The sequence below is a fragment of the Hippocampus comes genome, unplaced genomic scaffold, assembly GCF_001891065.2.
Source record: "Hippocampus comes isolate QL1 unplaced genomic scaffold, H_comes_QL1_v1.1 scaffold55, whole genome shotgun sequence".
NCBI classification, from domain to species: domain Eukaryota; kingdom Metazoa; phylum Chordata; class Actinopteri; order Syngnathiformes; family Syngnathidae; genus Hippocampus; species Hippocampus comes.
The window spans coordinates 59,310-72,317 of NW_017806170.1; the positions used below are offsets into that span (position 1 = coordinate 59,310).

Here is a 13,008-nt window from a genome sequence, read left to right on the forward strand (position 1 = left end):
GCAAAAACTAAAAAAAATGTCTGAAATGTGCTTCAACCAATTCCGAAAAATACTATGAATGAAAATCTAAAATTAGATTAATGATCAAAAATGTAACCGTCTGACATTAAAAAAGAACATGGACCCTTAACACATGAACTTGCATAATATGGAAAAAAAAATTGTATTTAACTGGTTCCTAAAATGTGAATGTTTTCTAACATTACATTTAGGTAAAGATGTAACAGGAAAATATATATACATGTGTAATTCAATAAAATAAAACTACAGCGTTTATGAAGTTGTCAGAATTCTCAACCCCGCTTTCGTCACACACGTCAAATAATCGTAGTCGCGTTCGCCGGAATGGACAAAGGTGACAAACACGCTTTTTACACAAACCCACGTCGACGCTCGGATAGTCATAACTGTCAAATTGAGATGCCGTGCCTCTTTTGTTTCTATCTGTTGGTCCAAACCACAGAAAGTAATTTATCGTTAAGCAAAAAAAAAAAAAAAATTCCCCAGCGTCTGACGCTGAATTACGAAGTGTTTACAAAGTGGACAAAACTAACAGACCTCATTGTCTGGGGGAGCACAATCGGTCACGGTTAGCATTTCAGTCACATTTCGTCGTTGAAATTTTAAAAGGCTGGTGTCAGTGAATTAATATGTTATGTGGTAATAATTTTTTGTTAATATAATCAACATCAAAGCTAAATTATTTGGATCCCATCTCGCTCGGTTTGTGAACATCGCGATGGTTTCGCCCGACATTCTCCGCAGTCTGCAGTGAAACATGGCGTCACTGAAAAGTGGCCAGAGTCGAAAAACTTCGCCGCTGTAAAACATCGCCAGATACTCGGGGACGTAACGACGACATTTACAAACAAAACTCGTGCCCACTATCCGTCGGAGACATGCCCCGGAAAAAGCCATTTAGTAACAAGCAAAAGAAGAAGCAGCTGCAAGTCAAACGGGAAAGAAAGCGAGGTAAAAAAAAAAAAAAACTGGCATGAAGCGTTACCCTTTTAGCATTAGCTCTTAGCCAATTAAAGTTTCTGGAAATGCTACTCGCTGTTATCGTCATTGTGGTGGCACGTTACGCCAAGCTAATTATTAGCTTGTTTATAGGACATTGTTGTCATTGCAAGCGGTACGATAATCTACTAACCGAGAGAATTAGTGGTTTTAACTTGCTTCACAATTGATATCAAGTGTGGAGAAGCGATACTAATTGTATGCATATATGACAGTGTTTGTATTATTCATTTCGATCAATATCTGCCTCTCGTTATTGCATACTTTTTTCTTTTTTTTCCTCGTTATTGCATACTGTGACACTTTGTTTCGCACATTTACGTCATTGTGCAATAGAATTATCTTTTATCCATCCTGGCAACGGGTTCATACACCGTACCTATTGGGTGTTTGTAATTCATTAATATCTAATAATACATTACTGTCAATAATGCACTTCGTACCAGCTTTCCGGGGATTGAATGTAATTTGACATGCTGGCTAAAACATTACTATCTACAATAATTTTCTTTCAAGTACAGTGGTGCCTTGACATACAAGCGACCCGATTTGAGTTTTCCGAGACATTTTTTTTTCATTTGCCTTGCATTACAAGCAACAATTTGAGATAGGAGCCCTGTATAGTGGAAGTGAACTCAACTCATCTCACCTCGCATAATTAGCAGCCGTTCGAAGTTTGGTTCAACTCTGCACCCAGACGACGTTTTTGTTTTTTCCAAACAAAACAAAGAGAAATACATGTTGTGCATTTAAAAACTTTTAAGCTTTGGAGTCTGCTAGCTTAATGCTAACACATATTTGGAGACGACATTGATGGAAGATAGATTAAATGTGGCATTTTATAAAGCTCTCAGCGATGCAAGTAGTCATGGTTGTGTTAGGATAGTTTAGTTCAAATAATAAAAGATTGAGACAATTTGGAAGAACTCTTTTTATTTTTTCATCCCCTTAACACATGGTTGATTTATCGTGACTCTATTGGCACATCCTCAAAATCAGGTGACTCAGACTTGCGTGCAAAAAAAAAAAATAAAAAAGTGATTGGGACATCCCCAGTAGTGACTGAATGACTGGTTTGCCCTCCTAGGTGACACAGGCTCAGGACCAAGTAGCCGGAATGCCAGCATGGAGCGTGGGGGAGATCGGCAGTCGGACACGTCAGACAGCGAGACCACCGACATCCTGAGGATAAATCAGCAGCCGTCAGGCCGAGAGGGCAGACATGATCCCAATAGGTGACTTTGCCCGTGCACTTAAGCTTGCATCCCTTTCCCATAGCAACACATAAACAGGAAAACATTTGTAAACACATGAACATGACTTGACATGTTAGTCTTCAGGAGACATACAAAATCCAAACAGGAAGGCCAGAGCAGAGGTTTGAACCCCGAACCTCAGGCACTTGAACAAATAAGCGCCACACCTCAAATCGATACCTCCTTTCACCCAACAGGATCAAAAATAGCTGGTGTTTATAATTTTTGTTTGCCATCAAAACAACCATGTGGACATTGTAGACAATGTGATAAATGGCACGCTTCAACTAAATGCCTCTTCTTTCCCCCCTCAGAAACAAAAATATGTAATGGCTATCATTTGTGATCAAGTCAAACGTGTGTCACAATAGACAACGTGGTAGATGCCACGCCCAATTCATTGCCAGGTTTGCTGTCCACTTCAACAAATAAGTGCTAAACCTCAAATAGATGTTTAGAAAAAAGAACAGATGGCTTCTTTACTTTAACTGAGACCCAGCAGTAGACTCAACCACGGCACACCCTGCCTGCGGAGCAAGCGTGGCATCTGTAAAGCTGAAATTTCCTGTGAAGTTAAATGCTTGTGATTCCTCTCGGGAGGTTTCGTCTTCACTTTGAAAAGGAGAGCAAAGAGGAAGTGGAGAAGCGGAAGAAAATGGCCCGGGAGAAGATCCTGCTGCCCATCTCGGACAAACAACTGGAAATCGGCATCGAGGACATCTACCCGCCACAGAGAGGTGTCTCTCTCTTTTTTTTTTTTTTATGTTCTCCACATGATGTTTCTCAAAATAGAAGTGTGCTTAATGGATGCACACTTGTCTTTGTGAAACTCGATTATTCCAGGCCTGGGTTTCCCACGACGGCCGCCCTGGAACTACGAGATGAGCCGAGCTGACTTGTTGAGGAAAGAGGAGAAGTCGTACAGGCAGTACCTGGATGACTTGCATTCCAGGAACCCGCCCGGATCCCTCAGCCATTTTGAGCACAACCTGGAGGTAAAACAATGAGCCCAAATGTCTTTGCAAGCATCTCACTGAGAATCACAATGATCACTTCGTTGATTTTCAGTTGCGTTCTAAAAGAGCGGGGCTCCCCAAGTCACCTGTCCTTGGCCCTTGCCATTTGGTACTAGGCCACACAGAGAGTGCGGGATAAAATAGCGGAGCATATAAAGCGAGCAAACCAGCCTTTTTATTTTCACTTCTCCGAGATTTTGTAAACTCTTACCGGGGAAGACGCCATGATGGAGTGGAAAACAATTTTGATATTAAACGTTTTGACTTGAAAAGTGGTGAGATTGTCTATTATGTCCGCCCGTGGGATAGACGCTGTCATATTGCAGACAGCTAGGAGAGCAGTCGGTACATGAATAAAAGGTGGACCTGCCGTATTTATTCCCTTTGACAGAACCCTTGACTTTTTTTTTTTTTTTTTGTCTTTACTCTTGCTGGCTGAGATGAATGTAATCCCAGAAGGTACCACTAGCTGGCAGTAGTTTCCTCCGAAATAAACCATCCAGATTGTAAGCAAGGAATAATGTTAAAGATGAGTTGAACTGTCAAGTCTCTTCATCTTTTCTTTCCTCTTTTCTGTTTCTCTCAGACATGGAGGCAGCTGTGGCGAGTGTTAGAGATGTCAGATGTCGTCCTGCTCATCGTGGACATCCGGCACCCAGTAGGTGGCCCGATGTAACAAAAGTAACAACGCATTTGCGAGGGCACTTTGGCTGCGGTATGGCGTTCGCATGAGCCAGACGATGTTTGCGCACACGCCTGATCCTAATTTACGTCAGACCCTTCTGCACACTATGATGCAAGAAAAAAAAACCAAGGAAATTACATATTTGGGTCGCGAGCCGTAGCGGGTTTTCAAGATGTATTTATACGTCTTGGGAATTGAACGAGATAATACCAGACACATCAGAACCACAACTATATGTATGCAAGCAATTTAAAAGTCAGTAATTTTTTTTTCCCCCTTTATAGGCAGAATTTTTGACACAGCGCGCTCATGCAGGTGTTACCTTATCACGTGGCCCGTGTATGTTTTTGTGTGCCCGGGATTTTTCTTCTCACTCGAGTTTCAAGTGTCATTTTAGCGCATGTAATTAGTGAGCATTAATTACGGCATCATGTGCCTCCCAGGTGCTGCAGTTCCCCCCCGAGGTGTACCGCTACATCACCGGCGAGCTGAAGAAGCACATGGTGCTGGTGCTGAACAAAGTGGACCTTTGTCCGCCGGCTCTGGTGATCGCGTGGAAACACTACATGACTTCGCAGTTCCCGCAGCTGCACATCGTCTGCTTCACCTCCCACCGCGGCCAGGCCTATAGCACAGGTGCGCGTGCATTGTGAAAGAAACCTGCATATTTGGTAGACCCGGGGCAGTATTTCCTAACATGAACTGATCCCAGCTACTCATTTTACAGTACGATATGATTGACAATGATATAGGATCATTCCCTGCGTCAGATCTGATGATCTTTGGCGGCGCAGTTGGGATCGCTGGACGAGGGAACATTTGGCCTCGTTGCTGATGTAACTATTGACTGCTTGTTTGCTGGCTCACAGTGCTCCAGAAAAAGCGCATGAGGCGCAAGGCTGACTGGAGTCACGCCGGGGGTCCCACGGAGATCCTGAAGGCCTGTCAAGATATCACCACTGGAAGAGGTGAGCGAGTTCGGCTTGTCGACGTTGACCCTTTCATGCGACTCTTAACACATCGGCGCGAGCTCATTTAAAAATGTCGTCTTCACGGCATGCAGTCGACCTGTCCAGCTGGGAGCAGAAGATCCAGGCGAATGCCGTTGCCGAGCAACACGACGACGAGGGCCCGGACGAGGAGGCCGCGTCGGTGCTCGTGGAACATCAGAGTGATAGCGCCCTGGAGATGAGTAACCCGACGCAGGAGCTTTACAAAGATGGCGTTCTCACCCTGGGTTGCATTGGTCAGTTTCTCCTTTCTGCGGCATGACACTACACTTGAAGGTGGAACACCACCTGTTCCTTGCTTGCTTAATTTCCAACTTCTAATTTTAAAAAATGGAAAGAAAATACTTGAAATTAGTCCATTCCCGACCGACTCTTCCTTTACAATTGCCGCTACAATGTTTTCAGGAACATTTTGTACCATTATCAACGGTTTAAAGTTTCGAGGGAAGCTACAAGTGTCAAATACAACTAAGATAAATGACAGCGTTCATGAGCAATATGGAAACAGCTGTGAGTGAATGATGCCCCCCGCATCAAAAAAAAAAAAACATTTCTAATTTCTTCCTGCTGCAGCCAGACTTTTGGAAACGCTCTACTTTTGTCTCAATGAAGCTTCTGCTATGGCTTGTCTAAATAAAGCTCCTTCACCTCACTCCAACATCGCTCCTTTCAATACGAAATCCATGACCAGCTGAATTCATCGGTACCCATATGCGGCGGGAACTGGACTGTGTTACTGATATGAAAAATTTGGCATGAGAGCTGCTACTCTTGACTAAAATGTGGCAAAATGAAAACCGAACAGGAGAGAGAACACGCCTGAACGCCCACTGTTTTCTTTTTTTTAGGCTTCCCGAATGTTGGCAAGTCATCCGTCATCAACAGCCTGGTTGGCCGGAAGGTGGTGAGTGTGTCACGGACTCCAGGCCACACCAAATACTTCCAGACCTACTACCTCACCCCCACCGTCAAACTCTGCGACTGCCCCGGCCTCGTCTTCCCCTCGTGTGTGGATAAACAGTTGCAGGTACGAGAGAACTTTTTCCGACACCACCACCACCACCCAAACCTCTCCCTTGTAACAACGTATTTTGTTTCTTTAGATTCTGGCTGGCATCTACCCGGTGTCGCAGCTGCAGGAACCGTACAGCTCAGTGGGTTATCTGTGCGAGAGGACGCCCTTCCTCTCGGTGCTGAAGCTCAAGCATCCTAATTTAGAAGAAGTCAACACCCATCAAGGAGACCAGGTTTCGACGGAGGCCCCCTGGACCGCCTGGGATGTTTGCGAGGGTACGTGCCTCTCGTTTTAAGAAGGGAACTCCTCCTTTAAAGTCACCGAGTAGTCCTTAATGGGAAGGCGTGTCTTAAGTCTAGTATATAAGTGAGGCTGAGTGATTATTTATGTTTATGTGTGTATTTGTTTGTGTTTATAGCGGCTTCAGTAGTGCACTCACGAGCTGGCTGCAAACAGAGGGGAGCGCGTTTTCAAAAGCACAGTCAGGGTTGCCAACATTGGCAAATTTTCCAACCCCTTCAGTAATTAGTTTCCCCAAAAAGCAATTTGCGACTTTAATTCCCGCTGAGAAAGAAACGATATTAACAGAATCATTTTTCCTGAAAGGAAATCACAGTCACTGAACATTTCCAAAGCCGTACGACCCATTGATTCATTGCGAAAGCAGGTATTTATTGACATGGTGGAAAACGTCTGACCGTGCCGTGTGCCGTTCGTAAGTGGGCGTTTCCTTTTCTGAAGCTCATTCTCCCTGAAAAAGTTCATCTTAACTTGAGATGGCTCGACTTTTAGAGGAATACGCCGTATTGATTGCTCTTCTTGATCTCCAGCGTGGGCCGAGAGGAGAGGCTACAAGACGGCAAAAGCGGCCCGTAATGACGTCTACCGTGCGGCGAACAGCCTCCTGAGGTTAGCCACTGACGGCCGCCTGTGCCTCTGCCTCCGACCGCGTGGCTACAGCTGCTTGAGAGGTGAGCGTGATTGTTCATCTCAGTGTTTCCTCTCCCGCACGCTTTAACTGCATTTAACTTTTCGCGCCTCAAACATCTGAACAGCCTTTTTCTCCTGTAAAATACAACAAAGAAAGTGTGTTTTTGGTGGCAAAATAATGTATTTACAATGAATCACCGGTTTAACAAACTTTACAAACTATTTGCACGCTATTTAGTAGACGTAGTAGTATTGAGTAGTGTGTGTGCGTGCATGCTTGCCATGCATGTGCGTGCGTTTGTACGCAGATTACGTCATGGCTTCTACTCCTAAATCTCAGTCATCTTTTCTTTCTTTTTTTTTGACACTCTTTGTAGTAGATTTAATTTCTGGGAATTTCTCCATTGTGAGACACAGAAAGGTTTTCTTATCTTAACGTGACAAACACTTCAATCACAGCCTGCATTTTAGGGTCCACCATGTTTTAGGAGCTTACACATTTTTATGATACACGCTGAGCTCATCCAAGAGCGATCCAATGCTGCCATTTTCCTGCCATAATTAATGTCAAATCCCCACCAGCTAAATGATCATACCAGAATCGGCAAAGACTTTTCTCCCCTCTTTCCTTTTAAAGAAAATAAATATATGCAGTTGACGGTAGGTGATGTCGACGCTGCTCTGAGTTAAAAAGATTGTTTTGAAAGTATTCCTTTGCACCTGATCACACTCGCACGGTTTAGAGTCAATGTCACGGTAATGATTAACCTTCAGACAACTGCGACTGAAACACGCGACGGGAGTTGCAAACGTGCGGAAAATACCTGGAAAGTTTCCAGTAAATTGGATTCACAATTGATATAACGGCGGCACGAAGAATGTTGTACGATCTTGTGGGGGAACACTTCTAGCACAATTCTTCATTAAATAATCTGGAAATTAAATAGTTACAATTTGCCTTCATGTTCAGAGCATTGGGAAAGCCACACCGACATCCCGGAGATCCTGGCGCTGCAAGGACGGACGTCGGAGGAGGACGCCGCGGGCAAGAGGGACGACGAAGAAGACGGCGAGTCCAGCACCGAGCCCGAGGAAGAGCGAGACCGAGACGCGGACGACGATGACGACGGCGACGAAGACGAGGGCTTCGGACAGCCCAGGCGAAAGGAGCAGACGACGACCGGCTTGGCCGCCAACATGTTTCACGTCCTGCGGGAGAACGAATGTGAGTGATGGAAAGGAGTTTTTTTTTCTGACAGTCTCCCGCTCCAACTCCTTCATTCCGGTTTCCTCCTCCCCAACCTCTCAAGATGCCTTCCATCTCATGTGTCGTGATCCTTTCGAATATACACACGATAAGGCTGCCAATGCTCATTGTTTTGGATTTCTGCGGACCTTGAAGCAGAATTAACACCCGAGGAAGCTAGTTGTTAGCATGCCTGCTGAAGAGACCGTGCGACAACACGGCATCTGCGCCTGCACTTTCCTGCACTTCAGCAAAGCCACTAGATGGCAGAAGGTACTGAACAAAATCAACCCCGGGGATTCTCACCTCCCATTATTTCTTCATACATATTGCATAATGGATGCGGAATGGTTGCCGGAGCTCAACGAATCAAATTGAAAGTTCAAGAAAAAGCCGCATCCTTACCTGACATTTGCACACTCGCGTCCGTAATACAGAACATATTTTTCTACTCCATGCTGTGCCTCAGCTCTGCTTGTTAATGCACAATTTTTTTCCTCCTGGTGTCAAGTGGCGTGTACGGGATTCGTTTTTGTGCACGTGTGCATGTTTTCAAAGGAGAGGAAGAAAAAAAAAAGCGTCAAATCTGGTTCAGGGATGGGCATCATCAACTGTCGCCAAAAGGTTGAAGGCAGAGTAGAGTGCCCTGCTTGGCTGCAGTCAGCAGAGGCACTGTCGAGCCACTTTCAGATCGTTGCTGTGTAAAGCTGTGCACACACATATCGGCAATATTGCGATCAAAGTCGGCAGCGCCCAATTGTTGGATGTGAATGATTCGGCTGTGGTGTGGGGTGTCTTAAGAGTGTTTGTTTGTTTTTTTTGTCCCCCCCTGGCCCCACTCTCAAATCTCCTCAGAAAACGACCGAGGTGGACAATCGTACATGGTAAACCTGTTCAGTATTTCTCATCTTGATCCATACACGACAAGACCAGTAAAAATGTACTTGATGATTTTGTTTTTTTCCCTGATCACGTGTGTCGTCTGCCCCTTTTTAAAAATATCACAATTATAGAAAGAACCAATTCCAAATGCAAGTGTGGCACGGACGTCATCTGGAGAAGTTCCAAAACATTGTTTACCCCCCCCCACCCCCCAAAAAACATGGCAAAACTTTTGAAATTTGATTCAATTCATCATACTCACCAGAGAAGAGAGATTTATGAAACGCATTAACTTGTGCAGAGCGCATCAGACTTGATTTGCTATTCAAACTTGGCCTGCTCTGACCAGCCAATCAGGACGGAAAAATGCTGAGATCGCCCTCCGAGGCAAATAAAAAATCTGATTCGTAAAAGAAACAGTCCTGCTGCTGCTGTCGGCGAAGTTCTATTTGCCAGCACGACAGATTTTTGAAGGCTGGAATTTGATGGGGGACAAAAGAAATAAAATAATTCACATCGATGTTCTGGAAACCGAGCAACCCAAAAGAAACACGTTGAAATAGAGAGAATAGAATCTGAATAAATGAAATCACTTCAATGGGAAAAAAAATGAACATTTAGAAGCCTTGTGAAGATAAGAGACTAAACCGCATGTGTTTACCCTTCTGAAAAAAAAATGTGACCTTATCTGTGGAAAGTTGAACTTCATCCACACTTTTGCACAACTTCATCTCAGTATGACACTGGCGTCAAAAACTGATAGATTTTCACTCTCCCACCCAATAACAATAGTTACCCCCCCCCCCCCCAAAAAAAATAAATAAAATAAATGCTCTTCCCTCACGTGGTCCCAATCAATACAATGGCGTGACCCTCGCGGGCAAGATGCCAAATGCACAAATTGCTAGCCGGGCTCAGAAGCTGTCAATCACGGGACATGAGAGCGTCATGCTGCTCCCGGGTCAGCAGAAAGCAGGAGTCGCAATCCGAGGTTCCAGTCCTCCGCTTTGGAAGAGTATCGCCTTTCTGAGAGCGCTGCATTCTTTGGTGCGGCTTTGGATTCCAACGTCGAAACCTGGAGTCTTTTAACTACTTGGCTTCACCATCGCTTTTTAAAATGGGAGTATGCCGCGCTCACTTCAACAAAGCATTTTGACTTTTTGCTTTTTGGGGAAAGATGTTCTTTCATTGCGGTGTGAGGCGGGGTCGCATCGTCGTCATCCTCACCCGACTTTTTTCCAAAGCAAACAAAACTGCAGTTATGAGTGTGGTTTTTTTTTTTTTCTCCCCAAGCGTTCCACGTGTTCCTTTAACCGCACGGGAGGCGGCAAAGGAGATGACGGCTTCCATGTGTCCCGCCTCGATAAGCAACCGCCGTGTTATGTCATTGAAACGTGACTTTGGCGTCACCCGGCGCTTATCTTGTCATGTTCGCCACAGACAGACTTTCCACTCCATCTTGCATATTATCGCGATCTTCTCGGCGTGATAAAAGCCGACTTTTTAAGTGCAGTCTGCCTCTCTCCATCATATGGTATTGACACATATATTTTTTTTCTTTTTTCATTTCTTTTTATTTCCTCATGAGACAGGAAGGTTATAAAGTGTAAATCCTGGATGTGTGTCATGATACTTGCCCCATTCCTTATTTTGTTCCAGAATCTCTTAAGTGGACTGCTTTCCGCAATAAAAAAGATCCTTCAAGCCATCTTAGGGGTTGTTGTATCTGTAAACAAACTTAAACCTGCCTGAAGGGCAGAGGTGGGCGACTCGAGTCGCAGGACGCGACTCTCGTGGCTACTTTTCGACACTGAGACTTAGACTGCAATTGACTTTGACTTGGCACTCATGAATTGATTTGCATGTTTACATTTAACAACCTGCTTTTTCAAGATAGTGTAATGCCACGAGCTCATGGCCACTTCCTGAGGCAAGTATGGATTCAAGGATCGAATTGGGAAAAAGAATGGCAAATATGTGAATATTAGAGACGCAACAAGTCTGACGTCTAAATTCATTGTCACTACAAAAAGATAAATACATTTACACCTCCCGGTAAATAGGTGTTTGAAAACATGAAGTGCTAAAATATTGTACTTAAAAGTAGAATACAACTCAACTAACCCAAACAACGGTGCTGTATTGTATTTAAAAAAACAAAAAAACAAAAAAAATGTTTAAGCCATTCTAACATGATGCACAATTTTAAAAAAATGTAATTAGTGATTCTTTTGCATACCACTAGAGGGAGCCAGTCTAGCATTAATTAGCATTACAAGTACCCCAGTTTTGAGAATCACTTAAGTAGACGGTGTGGCATGATGTGGCACCCCGCGGTAATGTGCTGAGGGCACACAACTCAAAGACTTGGCTTGAGTACTGTGAAAGCCCGTCTCAAAATCTTCGATGTAGTGGGGGTGCGAACAATGAAACGCAAATGCCAGCGATTCGCCACAGTGGCAACTTTTCGGTTGAATATGATATTCCATTCCGTGATGAGAGACGCTCGGTCACAGCGAGCAACTCGGAAAGTTAGCTATCTCGCTAAGCAACTCGGAATTGTACCGGATAAGCACTGATGCTAACAGGTGCTCAATTTTCTATATTGTGGGGAAGTGGAAACCTAAGCCTGACACCGAAGTGCATCACCGGGTGCTCTTTTAATGACACCACCAAATATAAGTGAAAATTTGTTGAATGCCAGACTATGTAGATCTCAGTCTGAGCACGTTTTTGATTTTTCTCAACATTTTTGTCTTTATTCAAAACAAACGCTATTTCGCTTCACACGGTCTTTAAGAGTTTTTAATAGTCTTTGTAGATGCACATAATCAAAAGGGGGAGAACACGTCACCGTGAACTTTTCCTCTTTGCGTGCCTCGACACCGAAACCTCCCGAACAGGCTTATAATCAGTGAGGAAATCTGGGAGAACGTCTCCCTAATTACTGTTGATAATCTCCACGCATAACTCATATCAAACATGTGCGAGCGGGACGTTGTGTTGGAGCAGCTGCGCTCCAACACGCATCCTAAAATGACTTAATGGATCCTTTTCTACACGGATGACGTCCAAAAAAGCAAATTGCACGCAATGAAGACAAATAGACTGTCACTTCGCCGGTTGTAATACACATTAAAACGATTTAGTCAGCAGGTGGGGGGTGGAAAAAAGCGATCGTGCGCACCCAAATTTATTTCACTGTGTGTTATGTTGTGGGTGGGGAGTGGTGGGTTGACTATGAATGATTAATTATCACACAATTGATGAAAAACAAAAGCAAAAAAAAAAAACGTTTTGGGCTAATTGGCCGCCAAGTTAATAAATGCCCTGTTTGCTCTTTCTCATTACATTCAATCAAATATCTGTATATAAATACATCTCAAAGATCGTTCGTCGCTTGAGTTACACTGCTGTTGGCGGAACACGAAAACAATTTTATTTTTTTCAGTGAATAACCTTGTGGTTCCTCACAAAAAAAAAACAACAATTTGCAGTGTCAATCAGTGAATACCGAACTGCAATTTTGCAAGGGTTCAACGAATATTAACGCATATCGTATTGTGATATATTATCAATGACCTGTGACCTCGAATTGATTTTGTGAGGTGTGGTACATTTTCCTAATGTGACAATCACTGCGTAATCTATCCATGGTCATATTTGCCAAATTGCAAATTACTTTAATTTCCTGCCCCTAATGTATTGAACTAGTAAATGGCTCCTTTGCGCCCTTTTCAAACACCTTCAAAGGCTTTGAGGGTTGACAAAAGTCTCTTTTTGAGGATCTGCCGGATCATTTCAACGAGCAAATCCTCACACTCTCGACGCCGAATCGCTCATCTTGTCAATGTGGCCTCACTTATTATGTCATTATGTTAATTGCTCCCCACGCTTACAGCATTCGTGCGGGAGACAGTGCGACGATAATCACCGACGAGTGCCGCC

At 44.0% G+C, this 13,008-nt stretch overlaps 1 protein-coding gene across 2 annotated transcripts; it reads left to right on the forward strand.

The window, feature by feature from the left end:
• Nucleotides 1-204: 204 nt before the first annotated feature.
• On the forward strand, nucleotides 205-9,858 carry gnl1 (guanine nucleotide binding protein-like 1). Of its 2 annotated transcripts, XM_019896079.1 has the most exons (12): nucleotides 205-972; nucleotides 2,108-2,255; nucleotides 2,877-3,013; nucleotides 3,120-3,271; nucleotides 3,879-3,950; nucleotides 4,421-4,613; nucleotides 4,847-4,945; nucleotides 5,041-5,223; nucleotides 5,836-6,014; nucleotides 6,091-6,277; nucleotides 6,833-6,973; nucleotides 7,903-9,858. In XM_019896079.1, the coding sequence occupies exons 1-12, from the start codon at nucleotides 900-902 to the stop codon at nucleotides 8,163-8,165; spliced, it is 1,827 nt and encodes a 608-aa protein (XP_019751638.1). In that variant the 5' UTR covers nucleotides 205-899; the 3' UTR covers nucleotides 8,166-9,858. The 2 variants fall into 2 exon arrangements, with proteins under 2 accessions (XP_019751638.1, XP_019751639.1); XM_019896080.1 differs by lacking the exon at nucleotides 205-972 and having other exon boundaries at nucleotides 2,148-2,255; nucleotides 2,899-3,013.
• The last annotated feature ends 3,150 nt before the right edge of the window (nucleotides 9,859-13,008 follow it).

Bases quoted from the DNA above. Each gene is read 5' to 3' on its own strand.
- gnl1 (XM_019896079.1), top strand. From the start codon at position 900: ATGCCCCGGAAAAAGCCATTTAGTAACAAGCAAAAGAAGAAGCAGCTG. The intron at 2,256-2,876 runs GTGACTTTGCCC...TCCTCTCGGGAG, and splicing joins GGCAGACATGATCCCAATAG to GTTTCGTCTTCACTTTGAAA. The intron at 6,015-6,090 runs GTACGAGAGAAC...TTGTTTCTTTAG, and splicing joins GTGTGGATAAACAGTTGCAG to ATTCTGGCTGGCATCTACCC.